The sequence below is a fragment of the Cavia porcellus genome, unplaced genomic scaffold, assembly GCF_034190915.1.
Source record: "Cavia porcellus strain 051 isolate PalLab524CR breed Dunkin Hartley unplaced genomic scaffold, mCavPor4.1 scaffold_2, whole genome shotgun sequence".
Classification (NCBI taxonomy): domain Eukaryota; kingdom Metazoa; phylum Chordata; class Mammalia; order Rodentia; family Caviidae; genus Cavia; species Cavia porcellus.
In genome coordinates this window covers 117,741,784-117,752,978 of record NW_026947485.1, presented here as the reverse complement: position 1 = coordinate 117,752,978, position 11,195 = coordinate 117,741,784, and the positions used below count along the sequence as shown (strand labels likewise).

At 47.9% G+C, this 11,195-nt stretch overlaps 1 protein-coding gene across 1 annotated transcript; it reads right to left on the bottom strand.

Moving 5' to 3' along the window:
• Positions 1 to 518: 518 nt before the first annotated feature.
• Positions 519 to 10,796, bottom strand: LOC101788295 (protein RoBo-1-like). The gene is made up of 6 exons (XM_023561622.2): positions 10,641 to 10,796; positions 7,741 to 7,820; positions 7,404 to 7,514; positions 6,756 to 6,908; positions 6,062 to 6,190; positions 519 to 4,091 (listed from the first exon to the last, which is right to left on the bottom strand). The coding sequence occupies exons 2-6, from the start codon at positions 7,811 to 7,813 to the stop codon at positions 3,892 to 3,894; spliced, it is 666 nt and encodes a 221-aa protein (XP_023417390.1). The 5' UTR covers positions 7,814 to 7,820; positions 10,641 to 10,796; the 3' UTR covers positions 519 to 3,891.
• Positions 10,797 to 11,195: the final 399 nt, after the last annotated feature.

The window sequence follows — 11,195 nt, the reverse complement described above, 5'->3', positions numbered from 1 at the left end:
TTTTAATGTTTAGATCTTCGCTCCATTTTAATTTTAGTTTAGTGCAGAGTGATAGGCATGAATGTAGTTTAAGTCTTTGGCAGGTGGAATGCCAACTTTTCAGCACCACTTATTAAAGAGGCCATCTTTCTTTCAGTGAATATATTTGGCTCTTTTGTCACAGATAAGGTGAGTGAATGTGTTTGTGATTGTGTCTGTAATTTCTACTCTTTTCCATTGATCTTTGCCAGCATCATGCTGATTTCATTACAGTAGCTAAGTAGTGTAATGTTGGCCCAGTGATTTTCATGCCTCCTGGCTTACCTTTGTTATCCAGGATTGCCTTTGCTATTCTAGGTCTCTCCTTGTTCCACTAAATTTTCAGAATAGTTTTTCTAGATCTATGAGTTATGCTAGTGACATTTTCATTGGGATTGCAAGAAATCTTTACAACAGTTTTGGGAATATGGCTATTTTCACAATATTGGTATCTTGGTTACTTTTCTCTCATTGTTGAGACAAAATACTGAATGCCAAAATGAAGCAAAGAAATGTTTATTTAAATTACAGTTTCGGAGGTTTCAGTCCACACTGAGCTGTCTGGAAGGCACGGAGGTGTGGCTGAGGTGCAGGTGTTCATGGTGGCCCCAACTGACAAGAAGCTAAAGGGCAAAAAGGAAGGCAGTCTCTTCCCTTCCCTTACATCGTGTGCTGGCTCCAGCCCTGGGCGGGTACAGCACTCACACTACCAATCCCAGCACTGGACAACAAGCCAATCAGAAATACTAGATTCAGCAGCATCCATGAGTGCAAGAGGCCAAGACACAAACCATAACTGTTGGTTATTCATATCCATGAGTAACATCAGTTACTCATCTTTCCATTTGGTAAATATCTCTTTAATTTCTTTTTTCAGAGTACTGTAATTTTCAATGTACAAATCTTTGAGTTCCTTTGTCTGGTTGATTCCTATGTATTTCATTTTTTGGGATGTTATTGTGAAGAATGTAGTTTCCCTAATTTTTTTCTTGGTGAGTTTGTTGGTATGTATGTAATGTTACTGACATTTGAGTGTTGATTTTGTAAACAGCTACACTGCTGAGTTTGCTTCTTAAGTCTAGAATTCTGTTGCAGTTTTGGGATCTTCTGGGTAGAGTATCATGCCATCTACAAATAAGGATAATTTAACTTCACCCTTTCCTGTCTTTATTCCTCTTATTTCTCTCTCTTATCTAATTGCTCCAGCTAATGTGTCAAGAGCTATATTGAACAACAGTGGTGATGGCGCGTATCTTTGTCTTGTTCCTGATTTTAGAGTGAAACCTTTCAGTTTTTGTCCATGTAGTATGATATTGACTGTGGGATTGTCATACATGGCTTTTTCAGATTGACTTAGATATCATCTATTTAGATTTTCAGTAGGGTTTTTATCGTGAATGAGTGTTAGATTTTATTAAAAACTTTATCTGCATCTACTGAGATGATCGCATGATTTTTTTTCATGGGTTTGTTAATATGAAGTATTATGTCTATTGATTTGTGTATATTGAGCCATCCCTGTATTCCTGGGATAAGTCCCACTTGGTCATGTTGTACGATCATCTTAATAATTTACTGGATTCTTTTTGGTAGCATTTTATTGAGGATTTTTGCATTTATGTTCATTAGGGAGATTGGCCTGTAGTTTTCTGGTTTTAGTAGCAGGGTAATACTTGCCTGTAGGAATGAATTTGGGAGAGTTAGTTCCCTTTTAATTTCATTAAAGAGAATGAGGGATATTGGTGTGAAATCTCTGAATTTCTTGTAGAACTCAGCTGTGAATCTTCAGCTGTCAGTCTTTAGCTGTCAGTCTTCAGCTCTCAATCCTCAGCTTTATTCAAACCATTTTGTCATATTTAATGGAATTTTTAATTTCCTGACTGCCTCCTTCAATGTGTTTCACACATTCTTTTTTTCATATACTGTTCATTTAAGTTTTCCTTGATTTTTAAAATATTTTTCTATTTTTAAAATTTACATCTTTAGATATGCACAATATTTCTTTCATAATGTTTGTCATTTCTTTTTTTTTTTACCTGAAAGATTGTTTCTGATGTGGTTTCCACAGTAGTCTCATAGAACTGTTTCTTTACCACAGTTGTCATGGATTTAGAAATTTCAGTGGTGCAGTTTCCAAGATCTTCCATGTCAATGTCTCCTGCACTTGTTCTCGGTGGGTTGGGGTCTGAGACTATGCTTTCATTTCACTTTCAGAGGTTTCTTGAGATGGGCTGATTTTGTCCAAAATGCTTTCCACACTGACTGACTGTAACACAATGCAAAGGGATGATCCAGGCACCGGAGTTCCTCTGAATTGAGCTTCCCAGGGTGATGAAAGAATGATGGGTATAGTTTATGCCCTCCCTTGGCTCACTGGGACTCCACCCTGGTGGCAGAGGGTCCTCAGGATAGGCTCTTTCATATGCCTGCTTCCTTCTGGGGCACTAATGTATACATGCAGGGAGGGAAGGACTAACTCATGGGTCTGAGGATATTATTTCAGTTGCACTGCTCAGGTGGCAAAAGACAATGAAATGCTGTGGGCTGGTGTCTGATACTGTCAATGCAATGAAAATGAATGAGTCTGTACAACTGGCAGGAATAGCTTCAGGCCTGTGGGCTGCCACAGATGAGACAGGGGAGGTGCAATCAAAATATATTGCGAATGTTAAAAATTTGTTTTCTTATTCATGACAGTAAAAGAAAACTTGCCTTTCATTCCCCTCAAAATTCACTCCTTTTTTTCAAATACACTCTGGTTCTTGGCTAAGTCTCTTCTTTTAAAGTTTAAACATTCACCATATTATTCAGTCATCTTTTGTAGTTTTGGGTGATAAGTTCCAGGACTGACTTTTCTCAGTTTGAGGCTCGGCTCTCTCTGGGGTGCTGAGCACATCCCACACAGGCAGCAGCAGCAGGACAGACATGGAGGGGCATGTGTTAAGGGCTCCGGATGCAGCCCTGAAGAGCAGGGACCCCAACCTTAAAGGCTGCTCAGAGTTTAAGAGGTATAGGATGTCTCTGACCAGACAGAAAAGAAAACCTGGAGCAGAAAGCCCTGGGGCCTGACACGCACTGGAGTAGTTCTGGCTTTACGAACCTTCTAGTTATAAAAATGACAGTGAGGACATGCTCTTCTCCAGGGCTGTGTTGGGAGATGAGCTGCACCCAGTAGGAGATAAGCTGAGTTTGGAGAATGATGACATGCGCAACCAAGAGGTTGCTTCGTTGTGAGGTCAGCAGCAGCACAGGTCTGGATTCTGTAAAGGCTGTGTCTCTCTGGTTCCCAGTCTCTTCCCAGGTGACACAGAGTATGAACAGGGCTGCTGGAGCCCAGACACAGGAGCAAGCAGAGCAGTCCTGGGAACTCTAGCACTGGCCCTCCGCACTGGGGCCTTGGGCTCAGAACCACCTCACAAGCCTGAGTCCTGTGCCTGCTCACTCTTGGAGGTGGAAGCATCCAGAGTGCAAGGCAGGAATTCCACACGTGTGTTCTAGGTGTGTGTGTGTGTGTGTTAGTTGAACCTGGGAGTTTATGAACTGTGGGAAGGGACCCTTTGGAGCTCTGAATCGCTCATCCACATTATTGCCCTCGAAGGAGAGAAACTGTGCAGAACAGTGCTGAGGACTTGGGCTGTGATGAAGGAGGGATCACAGAGATGCCCTCGCAGACCCCTGGGCAGTGCTGCAAGCAACCATGAGGGAAAGAGGAGCACTTCTAAAATGTAACTGCAGATGAGTAATTCTACACATATTTATGGAAACACCAGCTTTTTAATCCTGTCCTTGTGGGGAAAGATTGGGGAAAGTGAACCATCCAAGGCCTCTAACATTTACAGGTTTACTGAATTATGGGCTTTCCAGTGCCCACAATCAAAGCAAGACTTTCAGCAGGAAAAGACTGGCGAGGGTAGCTGAGGAGACAGACTTCAGTGGGGAGCTCCCACTGCTTGTGCCCTTGCATTTTGTGCGGATCTCTATGTTCCCCAATATATTGAGATGCAGGTTGCAGGCGGATTCAGTCGCACAGCCCAGAGCAAATAACCCAAAGATATTGATGTCATTAATTCTGACTGCCAAGAGAAAGGTCAGGGAGTTAGTCCTGTGCTACATCTTCTCTCCCCTCCCACCTTCATTTTGATTTCCTCAGGGAGTCCAAGTGCTCAGTGTGTCCGGGACACAGGATTCAGCCTTTGCACAATAAGCCCGAGCACAGCTCCAGCTCCCCCCAGAGACTGCAGGCTCACTTGCTCTGCCCCACTGTCTGTCCAGAGTGCAAGCGCCCATATAGGACCTGAAGACTCAGGTATGAGATGAGACCGTGGCTTCTGGGTGCTCTAGGACAGATGTGATTGATGCAGGCAGGGAAGGAGACTGTGTGTTCACCTAGAAACCTCCTACTTTACCTGTCCTCTTCCTTACCATAACTGCCTTGGGGACACCAGGAAGCCGTGTGGCCCTCCCTTAAGGCAAGATCCTTCCTTCCTGGGGTTCTGAGTCCCTTGTGACAACAACTGTGAATAGTCACAGCATGTCCACACTTCCTGTCTTACACTTAGGCAGAGTGACTGTCCCCCTGTGAACAGAGTCAGTCCTTTGCTGTGGCCTACAGGACACCCCATTTCCTCATTCACCCCCATTCCTCTAGACACAGCACCTTTAGCCTGCTGGTTTCAAGCTCTCCTTCAAAATCCTCTTTAAAAGAGCATGACTGAGTATAAAGTTAAAATACTTGATACTTAATTCTTACTCTTAGCAAAAGAGACAGGATAACAATTTTAATCATAAGTCTGAACTATCATAAGTTTTTAGAATGCACTTGTTTACCAGTTACCAAAGTATAATTATATTTTTACATGAAATGTATTACTGTCACACTATTTCCTTTATCTATAAATATGTCCAGTGAATATTTCGTGATCATTTTAAAGCAGTTTGCTTCAGTTTTATCAAACTCTGTCTCATCCTCTACCTCCCAGTTCCACCAAGCTTTTTTACCTGTTAATCAAGAAAGAATGGACAGGGCTGCACCTAACTGCACTACCCCCAGGGGAAATACTACACTTTCCCATCTCCTCTCTAAATGGAACATGAGCCCTTCACCACAGGCAGACATTCTGTAGCTCAGAAAAATTACAAAGGGTTCAGTAATTGCAGGGTGACACCAGGAAAAACGAAAGTGTTCATTCATGGGGTTGGGGAAGTAGCAGTGGTGGTAGTGAGGATGGCAACCTGCTGGAGTGTCACCCCTTCATTGCCACTGGGCCAAGGTGCCATTCCTGGACACTTCAGTGATAACACGTGTCTGGAAGCCTCAGTGTCTGCTGTAGGAAGAGGTGTCCTTCTCCTCTGCTTCTCTCCTGCCCATTCCTCTTTAGCTTGCCATGACTTCATCCAAACCTTCCAGGGACAGCCCAGCCCTTGGACCAGAAGCCCCCTTGGCATGTGTAAATGTTGGCCTTCAAGAGGCCCCAGCAGTTCCCATCTCATGGCAGTGGAGCCCTAGGCAGCTGCCGCCAATACTGTGTCAGGGTTACTCTCAGGTAGTCTCTCGGAACAAAGGAAAGGCAGAAATGATGCCACCTCCGAGATTAAACTATTGAGTGCTCTCTCGCTCTCTCTCTCTCTCTCTCTCTCTCTCTCTCTCTCTTCTCTCTCTCTCTCTCTCTCTCTCTCTCTCTCTCTCTCTCTGTGTGTGTCTCTATCTATCTATCTATCTATCTATCTATCTATCTATCTATCTATCTCCATCTCTCTGGGATTCATCACTCCATCTGTGCAAGCCCAGCTCATGTCTCCTGAGGACCCCACACTCTGAGGAAAGGCCCATGTCCAGAAACCACCAGGGAGCTGGAAGGCAGGCCCTCCCTCAGTGACCACAGCACCTGCCACCAGTGTGACTGCCATGCCACAAGGCACCCACAGTCAGAACCACCCTGCTGTGCCCCATACAGACCTCCGACCTGCAGCTAAGGAGGCTCATGAGCTCTACCCTCAGTGAGGAGCAGCAGAGTGCTCAGGGTGGCGGGGGGAGGGGGCATACCTACGCCGACCACCTCAGCACACTTCGTCTCTTTCCCTGTGCAGTGCAAGAAGACTGGGTCACAGCCCAGGCCAGTTTCATTGTAGCAAGCAGGACACACGACACCATTGACTTTAGAGTCCACTGGCACTGAATGAAGAAAGGAAGTTTTCATGTTGAGGAATAGAAAGAAAAATTACTGTTCCATAATAGCATAGAAAGAGTATTACTCTTCCATAATAGCGTAGTTATTCCAAGACCCCTCAGAAGACGTACAACTAGCACGATGAAGGAAGAGGTTTTTGGTGTGGAAAGCGTGATTTAAACAAAGGGATGTCAGAGGAGTCTGGTGTTCCCTTTCCCTTCATCCATCACCCTCTGGGCCCCAGTTGGGAAAAACAGCTGGAAAATGGGAGGGAAAATGATCTGTGGTGGAGAGATGCTCCTGAATGGATGAGTAAATAAGCAGAAGAGGACAGGGTCTCTGCTGGACTGACAGGGTGTAGGGTTTAAAGCCATAGGTTTGCCCTTAGAGAAAACCCATTAGGGTCTGCCACCCAGCAGTGTGGGGCTGACACCAAGCCACTCTTCACAGGGAATGACTGATACAGGAGAGAGCAACAACCAAAGCCTTGGTGTCCAGAAGCAGAGAGAATGTACAGGGATAAGAGAGCTGAAACCCAGGGCAGGGAGCAGGCCGGGGAGTGATACTCACTGGGGACATCCTTCTTGTTGCATTGTTCACTGTGGCAGCACTGATAGTTGTAGCTGAAAGTCGTTTTGTTCCCCATTGTTGCTGAGAAGGCCAGCGGGGTGCACACTCCTGGAGAACAGCCTTTCTCCTGGTAAGGGCCGCGAATCACTTGCCCTACAAAGAGCCAAATCCCAAAGAGAATTTGCGCCTGAGATTCAGGGGGACTGAGGGCAGGCCTAGAAGTTGGCATTCAAGAGCCAGGGTCTTTATTCCCTTGGTCTTTAACTTTCCCATGATTCCAGAGAACTGCCTGGTTCCCTTTCCCAGGGCAGACCACAGAGGAAGGGCTTCTCAGAAAGGAGGCAGTTTGGGGGGCCCCTTGCTGGTCGTGACTGAAATGAGGATCACACATACAAAGAAGCAGATTCATTTGCCAAGTGGCTGCAGGAAAGGAAGGAGGCACCAGGATCATCCCACCCTGTCCCCAGAGAGTCTGTGTTGGAGTTCTGTGCTGCTGGGACATTGTGGGCAGATGTGGGGTACAGGAAAGCTACCTGAGGGAATAAGACTCCATGTTCCTGAGCCAGGCCAGCCCTTCCCTCCCAGGCCCTCCTCCTTCTGTCTGCCTCACTTGCCTGGGAGCAGAGGGGGACAGCAGGTGTGGTTTACCTGAAGCTTTTAGCTCCTCCTTACGGCTGAAGCAGGCCTGGGAGGTGTGGCAGGTCTTGGAGGGCATAGTGCTGCATTGGTCCTTGGAGCACTGTGTACACCCATAACTCTCTAGGGGGATACAGCATTGTTCAAAAGGCACACCTGAGAATGACAGCTGGGGAGCACGGTCGCTGAGGGCTGCCAAAGACAACTATTCCTAGCAATCCAGGTGCCAGGGAGATGCCTGCAGGAGCATGTGGAGTCCCTGAGGCTCCAGGTCAGCAGTGCTGCCCTTAGGGACTTAATTCCCACTTCGCCCTTCCTGGCTTTGGGAGTAAGGATGAGGCATTCTTACCCACAGTGGTGAGCAGGAAGGCAGCTGCGACACAGATGGTGAAGACGCTCTTCAGGATGGAGGGCAGGAGCATGGTGACACTGAAGACAAACAGAGAATGCCCAGAAGTTGAAACCCACTCACCCAGCTTCCCAAGTGACAGACATTAGTTTGTCTCACTCAGGCATGTGCACTCTCACCCATTGTTTTGGAAAGAGACCCAGGAGGCCCTCAGGGGAAATGAGCTTTCCTCCCCAGGGAGGCTTTCCATGCTGGGGATTGTCTTCCTGCATGTGTGGAAGGTGTTGAGCTCCCCAGGCTGCAATGGGTGATGGGCAACATGCAGAAAGGACTTCCAAGGAGAAGATCTGTGGAGCCTTTCAGTGTATGGAGAGCCTTGGGCCATCGTACTATGAGGCAAGCAGCCTCTTGGCTAAGGGCATGGATCTCCCAGATCCAAAGCCACATTCCCAGCAGCCAGCAGCCAACCCAAAGGGCAGATGTGTGTCCTCAGTATACCTGGTCTTCAGAAGGGGTTGGATAGGAGCTGAAAGGAAGCAGTGCCTTCTCACCTGGAGAGGCAGGGTAAGTTGGTTCTCTCTGTGCCTCACCCTGGCCTCCCTTTAAGACCAGCACTGGAACAGCCCAGCAATTAAAGCACTACAGATAGGCACAATCTTGTCCTGAATTCAAGTGCAATGATCTTCCAGACAGTGCTGAGCCAGGACCTGATTCTGATCCTTTTGGTGGGTGGAGCAGGAAATAGGATGCTTTCCATGCTTCTGGACTTCATCTCATAATCTGGAGTCCCGACTTGTGCCCTGAATTCTGAGGGCCTTATGAGGTGCCATGTGGATGCCACTGTCAGCTGCTCCCACTGCAGACACCAACATTCCTTCTCACACACTCCCTCCCTACCTCCTCCCCTTCTTCCCCAGAACCAGAACCCACTCTCCCCTCTCCAGAGGAGGGGCTGGACCCTTTCCTGCTACATTTACCTCTCTTTTCGCTACTTATGTGCTCCTCTGTGATGGAGCCTAAGCTCTAGGTCAGGCTGCTTGTTTTTGACAGGAGTGAGTGGCTGAAATAGAAGGCTTCCTATCCCCTCTCAGCCCTCCACCAAGTCTTAGATTGCTGGCCTCCCTTGGAAAAGCACAGCAGGGTGTTGTAGTAGTTGGCAGGCAATGCGGGCTCCTGGAGCCAAGTGAGCTGAGTTTTGAGGAAGTAGGTGAGTGGTCTTAAGGCAAAACCAACAGGTGAGGTGTGGAGGGAGGGGTTGGGATAGGGACAGGTCCATAGCAGATGTGGAGAGGGCAAGGTCTGCTGGAATTTCCACAAAGGACTGGAGAGCTACAGGAAGTATGTGTTCCAGCCCTCTAAGTTCTTGTTTGACTGATGTGGGCAAAGAGCCTGAAGTGATGCAGAACCTGAGCTTGGAGATCTCAGAAGGCCTGTCACATCCTTATGGGAGGTTTTTGCAGTGGGAACCTGTAGTCATGGGCAAGAGCACCCAGTACCTTTTCCAGAGTGAATGTCTGTTGGATAGCCCTGATCACACCCTGGGAAACATGGGAGGATTTGCTGCATGATTTCCAATGCTCTTTCTAAAAACTCACCAATGCTTCATTCAAAGAGCCTGGATTTTTTGCCAATCTGAGTGGAAATTCTGTACTCTCTGTTTTTGGGATTAGTGAGCTCCTCATCCTACCCACTACATTCAGATAAATCTTCCAGAAGCCTGAGTCAAGGCTCCATATCCATTTCATGGTTCTTTTATCTCCTGAGATAAAGGTTTCTCCTAGCAGCTGACAGCTGATAAGACCAGCTGAGGTTAGATTGTGTCTGACCCAGAGTAGGTAAGGCCAGGAGCCTGGACCTACTGCAGAGCCTCAGCTAAGACCTTGGCTGGATCAGTGAGCAGCAGCTCCTGAGCAGTGCCCCTCCTGAAGGCCACAGAGCAGAAACACAGTCAGAAGGCATAGGTGGTCAGCCAGAAGCTGCTCTGTCACCACCGGAGGAGAGCTGTGACCTGTCCCTCCTCTACATGGAGTAGAAACATTGTAACCAACATTGCCCAACTCTGTGCCAACTTCCCACCTCCAGAGTGGTCCCTGGAACACCTGCTGTGGCACAGGAAGGTGGCTGTTGGCTAACTCATGTTCTGGTTACATCCAACAGCTGCCAGGGCCTCACCTCAGGAAACCATTACAGGGCGGGGAGGGGCAGGAAGAGAAGAGGCACAATGCTTAGCAAAATGTCAGGGATCTCACTGTCTAACCTGTGCCCCATGACACCCATGCAGCCTGCAGAGTGCTCCCAAAGATTCCAAGGAAACAGCCTTTCTCAGGACCAGAAACAACATTTTCCTCCACATCCCAGAGAAAAGTTCCTGGGGGAGAAGGGCCACCTCCCAGCCAGCCTCACCCCAGATGCAACTCTGAGTGAGCCCTCTCCTTTCCCTGCTGCTGATGGTGGTGCCCTCACCCATCGAGGTCTGCTGGACACCTGGGGGCTCTCCTCAGGGGGACCTGACTGGGGCATCCATGTTTGTCTCTCCACTGACCTGTTTCAGTCAGGGTTCTGCCCACTCAGTTTCCCCTGACTCCATGATTGGTGAAGTCTGATTGGGCTTTTCATGGTCCTCCAGACTGCAGCTGATGGGGTTGCCCACAGCTCTCTTCAGCAGGAAGCTTTTATGTCACTTGGCTAGAACTCCTTCTGCCCCAGTTTGCCATTAGTACTTTGTCACCACTGGTCCTGCCCTGCTCAATGACTGTAAATCCTCACTGGCCTGAGCAGGATTTGGAGTGAATTAATCTCTGTCCTCCTCTCTAGATGTGTGCTCCCTGCCTCTCTTGAATAAAGTTTTCCTTTCCCTCCTCAGAATTGTTGAATAATCTTTTTCTTCAACACTCACCCACCTCTCTGTCCTTTGGTTTCCCTCTAGAAGGCAGACTGGAGAAGGCCCCACTTTGATTGGTTCTGTGAGAGGTTCTATGAGGAGACAGGAGCCCACCTGTCCCCCGAGGAGAGCTGCTGCTTCTGGCACCCAGGCCTCTGAGCTCACTTCCTTCTCTTCACTGTCAGGCAGCATCTTGTGCAGCAAGAGAGAGTTTCCTTCCTGTGGAAGCCTCGGGTGGGTGGGACCTGTGGATCCCTTGCAGGATCCCTGTCAGACCAGCTGGTCACCAGGCTACAGGGCAGCTGCTGAGAATAGGTGGAAGTGTGGCACCCCCAGACTCCAAGAGTGGACCCCTGCCCCTAATCCTCCATCAGCACCGCTCAAAAACAACAAGACAGAAAAAAATAGAAAAAGAGAAGCGCTTTATTTTAGCTGGTACTTGGCGGTGACAGTCAGGTAGTTGCTAGACTGAGCACCCTGAGCGAATGTGTCTGAAACTTTTGAAGGCAAAAACCACAAAGCAAGGGAGGGGGGGGGGTGTTTGTGCCGGTGGGTGTCCTTTGGAAAGCTCTCA